This window comes from Haliaeetus albicilla, chromosome 4 (genome assembly GCF_947461875.1).
Source record: "Haliaeetus albicilla chromosome 4, bHalAlb1.1, whole genome shotgun sequence".
Classification (NCBI taxonomy): domain Eukaryota; kingdom Metazoa; phylum Chordata; class Aves; order Accipitriformes; family Accipitridae; genus Haliaeetus; species Haliaeetus albicilla.
Window position 1 is genome coordinate 49,120,539 of NC_091486.1, and position 16,980 is coordinate 49,137,518.

Consider the following 16,980-nt stretch of genomic DNA (forward strand, 5'->3'; position numbering starts at 1 on the left):
GTGTGTGAGAGTGCACGCGGGGTGCTCTGCACTCGCACGGGTGGCTGCCTGTGTGCGTCTGCATGTGTGGCTGCTGGTGGGCTGTATGGATGTGGGTGCTCACCGTGTGTGCGGGGCTGAGCAGAGCTCGGTGCGTGCGGGTGTGCGCCTCTGGGGAGGTGCATACGCTGGGTATCTGTCTGTGTATTGCGGTGTGCGGATGTAATACTTGTACAGTCACAGGTACCTAGACGGTTGCATGCATTAGCATGTGTTCTGTGTGCGTACCGTTTCATGAGCACAGGCATGGGTATGCGATTGCGTGTGCTTGTGTGCTGGGTCATGTGTGCCTCTGCATGTGATAGTGCACCTGCACGGCCACGTTTTTGTACACGTGTGTGTTCCCACTGATGGGTGTTTGCAATTAGTGATAGCACTAGCGCATGGCTGGGCTCACGAGGACAGGAGAGATAAGAAGATGAGCCCTAATGACCAGAAGAAAGAGCAGCAAAAGGCAAGACAGAGAATTAGTGTCGGTGTGAGCAGTGCGAAGTGTGGGGTGAGTGCCCCCACAGCCCAGCTGGTGGGGTTTCTCTCCCATGCCGCTCTTACAGGACTGCTGAGTTAACAAGCTCAGGGATGACCCACTGCTTTCACACCAGAGCTCAGCTCTGCTCTGCTCTGGCCAGACCGTGAGCCTTTTCCACACAAACAGGACGGACAAGCATTTCTCCTAACCATGCTGCGCAGTATTTGCAGGTGCCAGGCATCCCCGGGGATTAAAGAGCCCCTGAACTTGCAGTGCTGTGTGTGATGGGTGCCTGCTCTGTGGGTTCACAAAAGACTCCCAGCCCCACTTGGGGGTTATAGAAACCTCTAAGGGATCCGAGTGCCCCCTTTGCATGCCAAGCCCAGAGCATGTTACCTGATCACATATAGCTCAGGCAGCAGTCGGGGGCTGTGGGGAGGACGTAGCACAAGCTGGAAGGCTACGATGGTCTAGTTTGCTCTCTGTCATGCAGCTCTTGCTAAAGTCTCACTTACCTTGTGCAGGCTAACACACTGATTTACTCTGCAGGACCTTGAAAGACCACAATAATGAACTTTTTCTGGCCCTGTGTTTCTTAGTGATGCAACAAGCATTCAGGCTCCCAACTCCCATTTAGCTCCTGACTTCCCACTGCAATTAATTAGGAGTCTGCATTCTTTGTTGGGTCTGAGCTTAAGGGTGTTGAAAGGGATTGCAGATTGCTCTTAAACTGCCTACCAACTACCAACAGGGTTTGGAGGGACCCTTTTTTAGGAGGTGGCTCACTTAACCCCTGCCCTCGATTAGGGATGACCCTGAGCCTGGCCTGAAGCCAGGGAGCTGCTCTCCACTGACTTTGGTCATGGTGGGTTTGGGTTCTCTGTAAAGTAACTCATTAAAGACAGTCACCAAGAGGGACTGATGAAACTTTTAGCAATTCTCTTCGGAATCTGTGTCCTTTAAGAGACCTGTTGTCTCTCCCAGGTCCTTTTTATTCCCCCAGTGTCAGGTACTTGCAGCTAAGTCTGGTTCCCTCTCTACCACCTCAGTGTTTCACTGCACCCCCTGCCCTGTCTCAGCGTTTACAAAGGGGTCAGTGCAACATTTCAAAGAGGCTCACGTCTTGGCTAGTTCTTCATTCCCTGGGAGCTGGCTCCTGCACGGGCTGGCTGGCCCTGCTCCGGAGGCTCTCCCAGCCCTCTTTGCTCTCCACCACCCCTTCCCTCCCTCTCTCTGCGTCCACCGTGTCCTCCTGGCACAGCACCAGGAGTGTGCATGCGTGTCTATGGAGAGGTGAAGTTAGGCACCGTGTTTGCATTTAGTTGCCCTGACAACATGTCTGGCTTCATAGGGAGTTTTCCAAGGGCCACAGCTAGCCTGCAGGGACCTGATGGTGATGAGCTATTACTCTTCACTCTCCCTTTTGCTTGTTTCCCCTCAGTTTTCTTCACAACCAGTGGGGAGATTGATGGCGGGATTGTGATGTAGATGTTAGCAGTTCTGCTTGATTTATGGAGTTACTTAGGCTGAGTGAGGCCACTTAGGCTCGTCTGAATAGTAAACCTTTTAACTGGACTAAAAAATTAATAATAAATAAATAAATAACACAAGGAGGAGAAACTGGATCAGAAAAGCCAATCCTCTTGGCTTTACGTTATCTGAAAGAAAGCCTCTGAAGACAGGAGGCTTCAAGGGAGCAGCCTCTCTTAGCCTGGGGAGCCACAAGACCCTGCTCGCTGCGTTAGGCTGGAGCTCCGAGAGCAGGTTTTCATGGGACCAAGAGGAGGAAACTGTTGAAATGTCTCATCAAAGATCCTGCATTGACAGATGAACTAGAAAGTTGGCTACAGGACGCAAGGGACTTTTGAGCTTTTTGAGGATTTTCAAACTGTCCTGAATCAGTGCTTTTCCTCTGCTGTTACTTGAATTGCAGTAGCACCTAAAACTGCAAACAAGATACTGGGCCCACTAAGCTAGGCAAGAAATCTTTGCCCAGATGGCTGACCATCTGAAGACACCCAGCAGGTCAAGGGCAGAAGGGGAGCCTGCATGCTGTTAATTGCTGGAAGAGAAGGAGCAGGTCAGTGGCAGAGCAGGGAGCAGAACCAGAGTTCCTGACTCCCGTTACTCACTTTTTTCCCCTCTTCTTTCCAGTCTGCTCCTTTTGTTAATTCTGGAAGTTCCCTGTGTTACTTGTATGCAGAAGGAGGGGCTTATTTCTTGTCCTTTGGAGGTTCAGGGTACGTGAGTGCAGAGCGGGGCGAAGGGAAGGACAGAGGCGAGGAGCTTTGTCTCAGTGCTCGGGGGCGAGCAGCAGAGCCGTAGTGGCTCTCAGAGTAAGGAGGCTGGGGGTAGACAAGATCAAAGCACAGTTAGGATCATTTTTGAGATCTGCTCAGGAAAAGGTTCAGGCGTGCGTTACTAAAGAGCTGTGAAGAAGGATTAGTCCTGTCCTTGCTCGCAGTTGAACCACTTTCCCCACCAGCTGTGCCAAATGCCTGTGAAGAGCTGGTCGAGCGGCAGCAGAGCAGGTCAGTGGCAGGTGAGAAGGCAGTGTCGCAGAGACCGGCGCAGTGCGAGGGACCGGGGCCAGTGTGGAGGCTGTCGCAGTTCAGCCGTGCAGGGGAGAAGAGCCCCGAGTGGGGCTGAGCTGGGGCAGGGTGAGGAGGACGGGGTCCACGCAGGCTGGCGCGGTGCAGGTGAGGAGGTCTCTGCAGTGGGAGAGGGCCGATGCGGCAGCCGAGGAGGCAGCGCAGTGCTGAGTGTTAGCAGGTGTCCGTCCTGCTCTGCTGCCTGCCAGCCGGGCTCTGATCTCCAGCGGGGACTCTGCGGACTCTGGAGGACTTTGAGTTGCAGCCCACTGCACCATTGCAGCAGGAGCGTCTGTGCCTGGGCTGTGCTAGGGCCAGCTCACTCCTAGTGTGAGGTCTGTGCTGCCTTTCTCTCCCTGGCCAGTGATATATGGCATAAATTAGGCCTCTGAAGGGGGATACTGCATCCTTAAGAAGAAATATGTCCTCATTTTTCTTAAACACCGTTTGCACTGAGTGAAATGTTTAGAAGGGACGCTGAGGGATAACTTTATTTCTTACTAGGGAGTTCAGAGCCGTTCAGTTAAACCCATAAAACACTGGGAGTAGGGAAGCTGACAGCCTGCCCGTGCATTAGAAAAGCCATTACTCATCTAGGGGAAATTCACCCCATGCTGGAGCCTTGCGTTACCAATGGGGTGGTCCAGGGGAGGACACAGGATCATCTCCCTCGGCCATCTAAGGGGTCAGGAGGATGCTCAGAGGTGGAAAAGACTCAGTTAGTAACAATCCAGCACAGCGACAGACTGCTGATAAGGACATCTCAAAGCACCAAGTAAACCTGGCTGGGTTCAGCCTGCTGGGTGGGTAAATCATCCTCATTCCTCCTCCTCTGCATGGGGAAACTAAGGCACAGAAAGCTGGGGAGACTGACGGTTGCACCATGATTGGAAACCAGGCTGGAAGCCAGCAGTCCTGGCTTTTAACCCCCAGCTTAAACCACTATAACCAAATTACCTTCCAGAGCAAGGAGTGAAAGTCAGGAGCCCTGACCCCTTGCTCTGTTTCTGCCACAAGGCCATGTTCCCAGGGTGGAGTCGGGAGTCCTGGCTCCACCTTCATTGCTCCGACGTTCAGCCCTTTCTTCCCAATGGGATTTAGAAGATCCGATGGAAGATGAAGGCAAGGTCTTGTAGGTGGTAGGAATGGGAATTCCTGTCTCATATGCTGGTTGGTGTGTGGTGGGCTGCGTTACAGGTGTGGCTGGGTGGGCTTCTGCTCTCGCACAGGCACCTTGCTGGTGCAGGCTGCCATCATTCCCTCAGCGGCTGGCTGTCCGAGGGGACAGGGCCACAGGCGCCCAGCGTCATGGCAGACAAGGCATCGGCCACCCAGGGGGTCGTGACTTTCTATTTGATATTTTATTTTGGAGGCTTGACACCAAAAGATTTAATATTTGTTTGAAATGAGAAACAGTTCTCAAATGAATTTGGAGAGCCTGGGAATTAATGTCAGCCCCCCCTCCCCTCCCTAAACACCCCTCCTCCCCGTCAGCTCAGCCCCCCCCTTTCAATTTCTGAAGCCTGCTGATTTGAATATTTATAAATATCAGTAAATTATTTATTGTAGCAATCTGCTGTGCCATTTCACCAATCGCCGTTAACACTTTAGGGCTCGCTCTTCAGGAGGACGCGACTGGAAAAAACAGGCACCTGGGGGCTGGGAGCGTGCTCTGGGGAGGGGGATCTTGTGCCAGGGCAGAGCTTGCGTGGCTGTGGTGCCAGGAGGGGTTGCCTCTGTATGCGGCACAAGAAGAGTTGGGTGTGTTTGCAGGAGAGTATGGGGACCCTCTGTGCCCAGTACTAGGGGACACTGCAGGGGGACACTGGGAGAAGACATGGCTGGAAAGGGAGGCTTGTGTTAACAGCGGAGGGCAGCAAGGAGGATTGCCTGATAGGATGGGCCGTTTGCTGCAGCACCCTTGCAGGCTTTGCCCTGCAGTGTGTGGGGACCTTGCTCTGGCTTAGAGCTCAGCCCTAGTCGTCTTTACTTGCAGTTTCTGTTCTCTTGAGGAGGAAAATTCCTCTCGGTTTCTCCTCTCCCATTCCCTCCCTCCATAATTACATTGCTACACTGAGAATACACACCATTCAGAGATGATGTGGCTATTTTCTGTTTCGGGAAAGGGGGGGCTCCCAGTGTTCATGAGGTGTTCTCCAGAGAAACCCTGGCAGCAGCACCAAAGCAGCCAAGTAGCCAGGTGGGAAACAGGAGCCTCCCAGCTGGCTGGCAGCCCCAGTGCAGGGCACCAGGATCTCCAGAGCCCCGTTGCTTCCCCCTCCTCTCAGGATGACTTTTGTCATTCACTGCCCAGTGCTGGTTTCTGTATGCTGCCCCTCACTGTCACCAGAAAATTACAGCTTAACTCTGCAGCTGAGGAGGTTGAGCAAAGGGAAGCAGGACAGGCTCGCTGAAGGGAACTGGTACTGGTGTCTGCCTCTTTGGGCCACGGTCAAACCAGGCTCTGGGAGCTGGAAATAGGGGGAAAAGCAGCCTCTTGTACAGCTGGAGATGCCAGTGTGGCAGTCGCAGGAGAAGGTCAAGCAGTGCTGAATGCAGCCAGACTGCACTCTGACAAGTGCTGGCCATGGGGACCACAGCGGAGTCCCCTGCTTTTCCTCCACGGTTTATGGATGGGGTGTGTGGTGAGAGCCCTGACGGTTATGGGAAAGCAGGGAGCGTAGCTGGCAGCGCTTCGGTGAGGATGCCCTGGCTGCTCGCTTCATTTCTCCTCCCACGTCTTTGATTCTCCTTCTCCTCCCTGCCCAGTGCTGAGCTGGAGCCTGTCAGGTCCGACTTTCGCACCGAGGGCTTTCCCCGGCTTCACGCAGGCACGCACAGGCGGGATCCATGCTTGCAGGGCAGAGGAGGTTGTTAAAGAGCCTTTGTGAACTCCCCAAGGTCAGCCAGAAGAGACAGCATCCACTAATCCAAGGTCATTTCCTGGGCTAAAAGCAATAAAATGTTTTATTGATAAACTGAAGAGGGGAAAATATACACACTAAATCCACTCTCACACATCGCGGGCCATGCCTGGACTGTTGCTGCCTTTGCCCTGGCCCTGGCTGGGATAATGCACGAGCCGTGCTGGAGGGGAAATGTTTTCTGGAAGGGGCTGAGCGTTTGGCTGCCTTCCCTGCCTCCTCCCAGCATGTAGCTGGGCACTGCCAGGGCATTGCTCTGGGGAAGCACGTTCCCAATGCCCCAGCAGCCTTCTGCTGTGAAGGTTTGGTTCCATCTTAGGGACCGCAGCTCAAGTGTGAAGAGGCTCTGGCATGCAGCATCCTCACCCCCCACCCCAGCGAGCTGTGCTGCCCTCCCTCTTTGGGGCTCCTGGACAGACTGGAGTCTCTCCAGTCAAGCTTGCACCACAGTGGTTAAAAAAGAAAAGGACTGTGCAGCATGTTGGCCCTCCTTCCCTCCACCTCCCCGCCCCAAATAATGCCGTTAATAATTAATCGAATGAGAGCTTGCAGCTCCTGGAAAGCTGGCACTGGGACCTCCCTCTTGAACGGAGCTGCTCAGCTGGGCTTAAAACTCTTCAATAGGAATATGAAAGCTCCATCTGTTCGACGTACCCGGCCCTCTGAAGTGACAGCGTGCCGTCCCTCCCCAGCCAGCACCCCTCTCCCCACAGCATGGGCCCTCCTGCCCCTCCTCTCCTGCCCTTCCTCAGCGCCTGCCCCATCCGGCGGGGGTCCCCGCTGCACCCCCAGCTCCTTCCACACCAGTAAGCTCCAGCCACATAGTCGGGGCCCCTTCACCTCCACCCGTGCCAGCTGGTTCATCCAGCTCCCGCATGCCCCTTTTTCACTTTGGCTCTCTTTTCCTTTCTCTGCAAAGCCAGACTTTCTCTTTGCAGCGCAGTTTGCCCCTTGGCTGGGATGTCCTATTTCTGTCGACGCTGCAAAGCCCCTCGTTCCTGCACATGGTGTGCCCCCCACAGCCCTTCTTCTCCCTTGGGGGGAAGCAGAGCTAAGCCGTGCCCACCTTGGCAGCACCCCACTGTGGAGTTCATGGGTGAGAAAGTGCTACTTCGGGGACTGCGCGGAGGGAGAGAGCCTGGGGCTGCACACGGGGTGCTGGCAGCACATGGGGACCGGGGGAAAGAGGGGCGGCGGGGGCAGCTACCTGGCCTTGTCGGCAGCAAGTTCAAGGGGTGACAAGGCAGCGAAATGGCAAGGTGAGTTTTGTCCTCCTCCTTGCCAGGCCTGGTCGCGGCAAGCCGTACCTTTTCTGCAAAGGGAGGTTTGCTCTCAAGATGCCACGGGGCTGGGTGCAGAGCGGAGGGAGCTGGTGTCTCCTCGCAGGGTGTGGGGAGGGGGCAAGCGAAGTAAACTCCCGGTGGCATTGTTTTCAGAGGAAGTGCTCAGTGTAAATAGAGCATGTGGGAGAGTTTGTCCTGGGCAGAGATGAAAAGTCTGTGTGACAGGCTCAGGTTATAAACGGCTTCCTCAGATTGATGTGAAATCAAAACATTTCTATTTAGACGAAGAAAATGAAGGGGGATGTTTACTTAGCCTGGAATCTTTAAACAGTGCGATGGAGACGCAGGGTGATTTGGGGTGGGGAGCTTGGCCTGGGGGGAGGGAGCCTCTGCTTGGCTTCAGGGGTCCCTCCCTGCCTGGCAGGCCCGACCTCAGGCAGATACGAGGGTCCCTCATTCAGCAGCTCGATTCCTCTCCCTCTGCCTGAGTGAACGAAACACAGATGCTCTGGTCCCCTCTGGCCTGATGGCCATCTTGAGCGTTTCTTTGTAAGAAGGGTTTCCCTTCTGCTTTTGAAATTGAAAGGCTAAAAGAGGGGAACAGAAATGTTGATATAGGTAACGTCCCTCCCATTCCATAGACAAGGAAATAAGGCAATGGAAAGATAAAATGATGTGTCTGGGCTTGTGGAGAGTTGGTTGCAAGGTTGGCAGAAGAAGCTGGGAGTTCTGATTCCCTGCAGCCATACATGCATAGGTGGGATGCAGATATGTAAGAGCCCTGGTACTACAGAGCAAATCCCATCTCAGGAAGGTCTCTGGGGGCGTTAGTTTTATAGATCAGGGAAAAGGTACGTTTTCAGAACTTGCTTTATTTTTAACTTAGACTTTAGGAAAAGATTCTCAAAATGTTAGAGCAGCATTGCTGTGCTCAAAAAAATTCCCAGTCACAAGGAGAAGGGACAGGAAAGATGCAGAAGGGAAGGGCAGGACCTGGGGGGCAGAAGCTGGGGAGGCAGAGGGGCAAAGCCAGGGTGTGTGAGGTGGAAGGAGGCAGGAACAGCAATGGAAGACAAGTTGCAGGCTCCCTGGAGTTGCTGCGTATGCGGCAAGTGCAGCCTCGGGAAGGTCTGTTCCTCTCTTCCTTTGAATAAATATTTATATATTCATTTGCCGGCTGGTGCACGCACTTGGCTGCTCACCTCCAGACCAGAATAATGGGACCTGCCCTCATTGCAGAAAGGGGGAGGGCAGTGGGGATTTGGGCTGCTGCGTGTCTGCCTCCCAGTTATCTCCAGCTGCGAGCGATGCTGATCTCACCAGTTAAGCAGGGCTGGGTATCGTGAGAACGTGGACGGGGAATCACCAGGCAGCATTTGGGAGAGCGGCGCTGGTGATTCAGTGCTGACCCAGTGCCCCAGCCCTGGGCAGGCACCGCACCGCACGGGAGGCACCATCCTAACTACCTGCAGCCGTTGAGGCTCCGCTGGCCCTTCGCCCGAGCATACAGGCGTGAGCTGTAGGTGTCCTGGCCAGGCTCCAGTTGGAGCTCACAGCAGCCTCCCGAGATTCCCTCTGTGGTACCAGTTGCGCATAGGATTGGCCTTCACTTTCTGCCCTAAATAGAGTGGGAATGTGATGGGAAGGGAAGGTGCCAGCACACAGAGACTTTTGCAGCTTCATGGGCGTCTGCCTGTGCCCATCTGTATGCGTGAGGACTGTGTGCCTGTGTTGGGGGAATGTGTGAAAGGGAAATGCGTGGGGAAATGTATGGGAATGTATTTTGGGGAGATGGGACTTTTTAACCCATACGTGTATGACTACATTTATGGAGTGTGCTAGCGCATACACACAACTCTTGAACAGCTATAATTTCTAGATGGGGAGGTATGTGTTTGGGGGCAACATGTGCTTTCCCTTCACGAAAGCATAGATTGCACGTAGGTGTTAGTGCCGGGGGGGCGGGTGTTCAGAAAGTGGAGGAGTACATTTTGCCTCCCTTTGCGTGGGGGGCCGATATATTTGTCGGGGGGGGGGGGTATTTTTCTTGCAGTCCTTGACAGGGAAGCGTGTCTGAAGCTGTCAGGAGTTTACGCTAAGCAGCCACTCTCTGGCTCTTGGACAGCAGGTCTAAAGTTTCAGTCTGTTTGTATTGGGCTGTCATGTTATGGGATTAGGGGCTGTCACGATGGCTTCTGGATGCATTGTAGGGGGTCTGATTAATCTCACTGTGCTTCTGTGGAGCAGCACCTCTGTGCTGGTGACAAGGAGGTGTGGGCTGAGCTGCCACGAGGGACTCCTGTGCAGTGGCGGAACCTGTTCTCACTATTCAAGGTCTGGAGACGGTTTCTGTTTGCTCTCTGTGTGATGGGCCCCTCTTTCAGTACGACATAAAGTCTAAGAGCACATTTTGGAGAGACCTCCAGCAATGTCCCCACACTAACTCCAGTAGTGTGGTTTGTGTGTCCGGCAAGCGTTTTATTGGGTGCTTTTCCTGAGCCCTGGGACACAGAGCAGGGTCTGCCTCTGCACTGCGTGCTGGGGGAAGAGCCAGGCTGTGTGCATGTTTCTTGCCCTGGGACCTTTAACCCTTATTAGTCTGGTTGTCTCTCAGAGGTATTGTAAGTAAAGAGGGAAATGAGACAATGCAGCTGCTTTAGAATCAGGTCTTTGCTTTTATTTGCGATTGAATCTTGTTAATTGTTGATGCAATAATTATGCGAGTGACTCTGATAGGGACCATTTAGTTCAAGATTCTCCGTGACCTTGAAGTTAAGACCTTACCTTCTTCCTTTCTCCCCCCACTTTCTCTTACCCCTCCTTTACTAGCTGTCACATATGAATAAACTACATTAAAATAACAAACCCACACTAATTAGCTGATTGTGCTGGGAAGTGTGAGAGCAGAATTTCCTGTGTGTGCGAGAGCGAGCGAACGAGCAAGCAAAGGGGCTTGATCAACTGATACCAACCCAAGGTGATTTTCTCCCATAGGACTGCCACACACCAGTCTGGTGCTCCAGCACACACACTTTCCAGGGCTACTGTCCTCCGTACTGGTTCTTTCTGGTGCATACTGGTTCTCTTCTCTGAGAATATACATAAACCCCATTAAGTGAATTCTTCACCGTCCCTAGGGTGAGGCTTGGGAAGCTGTTCTCCCTGCTACAGGTGCTCGGGTGCAGTTACTGGCTGGTGTGGTTTTGGCAGCCAACACATTTGGGATGGAGCTGGGGACCTAAACTCAGGTGGTGCTGCAGTCTGAAGGGGAGAGCAAGTGAGGCTTTTAACAGACTTCACATCCTGCCTGAGCCAGGAGCAAAGGCTGGTCCGTACCACGTTCACCTGCCTGAGGTGTTTGGGGCCTTTTGAGCCCTGTTCAGTCCCAGCATAAATACATGCCTCTTTCTTGAGGCTACTGGCATCCTTTGGTACCAGCAGGTTCGGAGCATGCCTCTCACCAGGCTCTCCTGGCTGGGCTTCACTCAGGGCTTAGGAAACAGATGGCAGTCCCACCTTTCAGAGGATGACACTGGCCATGCCTGAAGGCCCATTGGGTTTGGACCAGCCATTTGCTGTTTGGGTTCAAGTTGTCTGATCCCACTAATGCCCCTCCTTGCTTCTTTCCCCTCTCTCTTTCCAGCTGAAAGAACTATATGCACTGACGCAGCCTCAGGAAAACCCACAATGGCTGCCAAGCGCAAAGGCGGCCTGAAGCTAAATGCAATCTGTGCCAAGCTGAGCCGCCAGGTCGTCTTTGACCACGGGGGAGCCGAACAGGCACGAGCGGACAAGGGGCCGCAGCGGGAAAGCAGCAACAAGGACCTGCCTCAGCCTGGGACCAAGGAGCTGGGGACAGAGTTTTCAGATGGACTCAGCCGCGTGCAGAAGATTGAGGAGGACAAAAGGAGGGAGGTGATTGAGAAGTGGGTGAACGGGGAATACAACGAGGAGCCCTTGCTGGGGCGAGCGGAGGGCAAGGAATGTAAGGGCGCTGAGAGCGTGGAGGTGCCCCCTGAGGGGGTTTACATGGTGCAGCCCAAGGGCTGCAGTGACGAGGAAGATAACGGGGACGAGGTGGACACTCTGAGGGGCTCGCAGGATGGCAACTTCTTGGATGACAGGGATTCAGACGGGCCGGCCTCAAAGGACGATGCCTACCGGTCCTCCAGTGGTGAGACAGGCTCCAAGCTCGGGGGAGGAACTGCCTCAGGTAAGCCCTCTGCCCCCTCCACCTCCCTGCGCGGGGCAGCTTCACGGTCGCGTTTTCTGTGGGACAGACGATGCTGTTGCTGTGTGTCTATGCCAGATACTGTCTGCATCTGGCAGCCAAGGAGGAGGGTGAAAGCCCTAATCCCCTTGCAGAAGCCTGGCATTTTGCTCTTGGGACCGTGCTGAGTTTGCCTCTGCTTCAGCCTCCCCTTCCCGAGAGGGCTGTTTGTTAGGATGGATGTGGCTGGACGGCTCTTTCCGGACCACAGATCCCTCGGTAGAGTAGATCTCCCCCGTAGGCTCCTTCACACCATTCAGATGGAGATAGCTGTGGTGTGTGCTGGTTTTCTGGTCATGTATTTCCACATGAGGGGGGGAAAAAGGGGGAGCGTGCCCTTGTGGCAAATCCCAGGTGGATGCTGCAGCATATTCACGCGCACGCTGGTTTCGCAGCACATGGCATCGCAGCGCATGGCATCGTAGCGCATGGCATTGCAGCGCATTGCAGGCAGGGTTGTGTAAACACACTCATGCCCACACGTCGCATCTTACACAATGGTAATTAAGCCCGAGATCAGAGTCGACCGCGGGAGCCCGGGGCTGGAGGAAGAAGGCCAGTACCTCATCGTGCATTTCAACCCGGTGCCTGCTGCGGCCCTGCTGCCCGCGGAGGTGCTGGCCTGCCCCTTCCCCCGGCTTTCACGGGCCGGGCCGGCTCGGGACCTGCGAAAGCCCCCCGAGGCCGTCGGGGACCGGGGGCGGCTCCGGGAAGAGGCGCCGGCGAGCGGCTGCCCCTGCGGCGGGCCCCGTTCGGCCCCGCGCGGCCGCACCTGGGGAGGCGGGACCCGGCCCCGCGCCCGCCGCGCGCGTGCGGCGGCCCCGCCCCGCCCCTCAGGCCGGCCGGGGCGAAGGTTCTGGAAGGAGCGGCCGCCGCGGCGGCGGGCAGGAGGTAGGCGGCGGCGGCTTTCCCCGGGGGAACAGGAGGAAGGGGACCCGGCGGGGGGAGGCCGTGCCGTGCCGTGCCAGGGCAAGGCCGGGGTGGCCACACGTCCCGTGCGGGACCCCGCCGGGACCCAGCCGCTGCCCTCTGCTGCTCGGCCGTTAGGAAGCCTGGAGCGAGCTGCTGGCTAGCACTGCCCGTCTTGGTCACTTACCCCTGGTTGGCCTGCCCGTACCCCTGCCTGCGTGTCAAATAAGAGCCCGTAACAGAGCCATCCAAAACGTAACGTTGCTGTGCGTTCCCTCATCCTGGCCGGAGGGGCTGAGGGGTTACCGCTCGCCATGGCGTTGCCTCCTTCACGGGGCGGGTGTGGGAGCCCGTCCTCCGGCACCGCTGGCGGGGTAGCACACCCTGGGTTGGGGCTCGAGCTGGTGAAGCTGTTGGTTCCAAACCTCTGTGTCCCCCGCCGCTTCGGTCTGGGATGCCAACTTGTGTGCAGTTGCAAAGCGTTTTCCCCCAGGCCGTGTGTGCATTTCTTATTTTCAGATAGCTACCATCTTATTTTTGTGGTTCATTCAAAAGCTGAATTCAGCAAGAGATGTTGCAGAAGGCCCCAGGTGAATTTCTTTATCGCTTTCTGATACCCAGGTTCCCCCCAGATTGATTTTGGGGGCTGTATGAGTGCTAAGCCTTGGTAAAAGCTTAGGGTAAATTGAATTCTCTCCATTAGGGCAGAGCAACTCCCTCCCCCGATTTGTCACTCGGCTGGGTTGGATCTGTAATTGAAAGATCTTCCCCTAATCTGCCTCACCTGCATGCACCCCTCCCCTGATCCCAGCACTTTGTGAATCTATCAAACTTTCCTCCTTTTGTGTGCGCGCATGTTTTCCTCCTCCTGTTAATAATGCAGCTGAAACTCATCTCCGTCTGTCCGTTCCCCTTCTGGAGAGGCACATTCTCTAGTCTTCACGAGTTCAGTGGCAGCGCACATAATTATGCATATAAGATATAAACAGAGCTGTTTAATTATCCTTCGCCACATCAGTGACAGAGTAATTAACAAACATTGCAAGATCAATGAGGAAAAGTGTGACCTTCAGTTTCCTTTGATAGGAAAGCCCTTGTCGTTTCCAGACACAAGGTGATTGTGCCTGGACTCTGTTTTTAGTTTGTTTTAATCCCCCCCCCCCCCCGCCATTTGCAGCTTTTATTTGCTATGAAAACTGAAAGGAGGGGAACTTAAATGTAAAAAATATGTTACCAAACTGGGGAAAATTAAAAGGAACTGAGGTTTCTCACTGGGGTAGGAGTTCTCAGTAAAATGCCTTTGTAGGGCTATATTGTCAAAGGATCATGTAAAAATGTTTATGTACGTTTATGGGGGGCTGAAGACTTATTTATGTTTAAGGCGGGTAATGGCACATGCAGGGTCCGGTTTACATATAGAGCCACATGGGATTTGACTTGCAAACAGACGTGCTGCCAGGTCTTGAGCGTCTGTTTCAAGAACCCTGTTGTAAATGTCGTTCGCAACATTTCCCTGGAAAGCACAAACTGAAACATCCCTTCCTTTGGAAAGGACGAAGTTCTTTTCCTCTTCTTTTTCTGTCAGTGTTCCAGAAAATGGGTTTTAAGCTGTTCATCACCGAGTCCTCTCAGACCTGGTGTTAGTGAGTGCAAGTTAAGTTTATTCCAGCAAGATCTGGAATGGCCTGTACTGAAAAGGAGTTTTCCTGGGAGTTGGGGGTAGCAGGAAGCAGTCAGATCAAAGGAAAGGAATACAGCTCTGTCCTCCTGGTCAATGTGGCTTCAGAGGAGTCGTGGCAGGAACCTGGTTTTGAAGGTTCTGAGCACCCGTTGCTCCCTCTGAGGACATAGAGGATACAGAGCTGGCAGTGCTCAGCAGCATTTAAAATTGAGACCATACTTCTTTGATCAGCTGGAAACTTGGGTAAAAAGCAGGAGCCACACAGAAAAACGGATCCTATGTCTAACTGGCTTTCTTAATCAGTAGGGAAAGCCATCCTAATTATATGGGGCTGAGAAGGGCTCCTGCTTCCTGGATTCCTGGTGTGTACACACACTGCCTGCTTGATGGGACTTCAGCTACTGCTGGTGTCCTCTACTAACACCTCCTGTAGTCTAATGCCAAATCCCTGCCACCTTTGTCTCCTTCCAGGGTCAGATGCTTGTGTGTCAGGCAGGAGTTTCAGAGACTTGCTCCATGCTGTTCACTCCTCATGCTTTGAAACAAGACGGAGAACATGCATGTATGGCATCCCTGTTTCTTTTTCTGAGACACCCCTTGGAAGCAAGGGACTAATGAGTCAGTGCTCAGTCTTGCCTTATGTGCCTCCCTCTCTGGTACAGCTAGGAAACATGTTCAGGAGTCTCAAAGCTGGCATCTGTCAGGAGATGTGTGTCAGAAGCTGATCTGGATGTGCAGATGTGTTTCTTCATTCATTCATGCACCCTCTCCTGCACACTGGCTGACCCATAGTTCTCTACACGCATTTATATATAGCATTTAGATTTCCCAGTGCAGTTTCTGACTGAAATCCCTTTCCACAATCTCTCACTGATGCACACATACCCAGGGAGATTTTCCTATACAGTCCCAGGTTCTTTGCTCTGTTACTTACATAGTGGACTAAAGTAGTCACCAGGAGCTTTCCCTTGTACAAGCTTTCAAAGTTTTCCTTTCTTTTCTTAGCCTGTTGGCTAAGTCCCTTAGAAAGGGAATAGTGGACCTGTTTTCAACAAGGGGGGGTTTCTCTTCATAATTTCCTGGGGAGACTCCACTTGGGAGAACATGCTTGATGAGTGCCAGTTTCTTGCTCATAATCCTGTAGCCCCCAAGTCTACATGTTTTCCTTCCCAAGCAGAATAAAGGACAGAGCCCTGGCTGGGATGTCCCATCCCCCAGTATCCAGACCTTGCACTCCATTTGGGCTGTTTTGCTTTTCCTTCCATATATAGTGAGCTGCTGCAGGCTATTTTTAGCCCCCTTTTTGCTAGCTTCGGATCCTTTGTGATACGATAGCTGCTCTGAGACACACAGATCTCTGCTCTTTGGCAATGCCCACAAATGGAGAGCACTGGCAAGGGGAGAGGGAGCTCTTTTATTATCACATAGAAAAGGAGAGACAAATGTGGTGCAGGGAAGGGGGAAGAAGACCCAGGGACAATGCTTCCTGTGCCTTCCAGGGCTGTGCACTTGTCACAGGGATTTGTTTCCCAACTGCTGTCCTGCTTCACTTTTGTCTGTGTGTGGGTATGGGGAGGGTTTTCTGTTGATTAGGTAATAATAATTACCTCCTCACTGTTGTTTGTATGTGAAATGAGTTGGCTGGGTCTCATACCATCTTCATGGTGAGACAGCTCCCTTCCATAAGGTGCCTCCACCAGAAAAGCCTGTAGCCTTCTGGTTAGCTGCCTGTGCAACTAAGTGAAGGTTGTCTTGGCTTTAGGGGATGTGTTGGTGGGCTCATGCTGGGATGAGTGAAGGTGTGCTTGCTAGGCAGTGAGTAGTGGGAACTGGCCAAGGTTTCATCTCAAATGTGGATGAGGAAAGACTGAGCAGCACTGGCAAAGCTGTTAATCAGGGAGGGTATTGTGATCATCTGGAACCGAATTTGAGCAAAGGAAAAGCATAATGCAAGGTGTTTAGAGGGATGAGGTGATTAAATCTAGGGCAGTAAAACCTGAACTCAAGCTTAGACTTTTGCAAAGCTCAAAAAAAGGTCTGAAAACTCCCCCTTTCCTATGGTCTTGGGGTTTGCATCTAATTGTTTGCACCAGTTGGGGTCTTGCCACATGGGTACCAGCGATGCTTTCCAAGACCAGGTGTGCAGATGAGAGAAGTTTAAAAAGGAGCTGGTCTCCTACAGCATTTCATTTTCTACAGTGTTAAAAAGAAACTACTAGGTTTCATTGAATCTTCTCTCTGGATTTGTAATGTCTGTGGGGCCTGAACCGAGCTGGGATTTGTAAAACTGATTTGAGATGTGGGATTGAAAAAGAGGGTCTCCCATCTTTTTTCGTGTGCTGCAGGTTAGGATAAAGAAGGAAAGGGGTTGGCTGGCTTTCAGGGCAGCTGTTAAAGCTAGTAAAAATCAAACTTAATAGTTTAATTTCCTATCAGGTCCTCTCTGTGGTATTTTTTCTCCCCTTGCAGTTTGGCACAGGTTGGCTAGAGTTTTTCTGTGCAGTGCTTGGAAGTCAGGGCATTGTGAAGGAGGCTAGGGGATTGGTTTACAGGTCCAAAAAGAGAGGAAAAGCAGAACAGGGAAAGCAGATTTAACAGAAACAGGGAAGTGTTAGACCCCATAGGGATTTCATGGGTTTAATCCCTTTTGTTGGGTCATAGGGTTACACTGAAATGGAGGTGGAGAAGAGAGAAAAAGAGGTAAAAAGGAGAACTGCTTTAAAGCAAGATGAAATTATTTAATATGTCTGTGTGTGAAAGATAAAGTTGATGGCTTTGGTAGGGTGTTGGAGGGGCCACAGGAGAGGGTCAAGT

At 53.0% G+C, this 16,980-nt stretch overlaps 1 protein-coding gene across 10 annotated transcripts in view; it reads left to right on the forward strand.

The window, feature by feature from the left end:
- CASZ1 (castor zinc finger 1) overlaps window positions 1–16,980 on the forward strand; it is a 212,326-nt gene that overhangs the window by 147,931 nt on the left and 47,415 nt on the right. For all 10 annotated transcript variants that reach the window (XM_069782508.1, XM_069782511.1, XM_069782510.1 and 7 more), the window contains one exon: window positions 10,950–11,519. In XM_069782508.1, coding sequence (XP_069638609.1) covers window positions 10,950–11,519 — 570 coding nt within the window. The remainder of the gene's footprint in view (window positions 1–10,949; window positions 11,520–16,980) is intronic.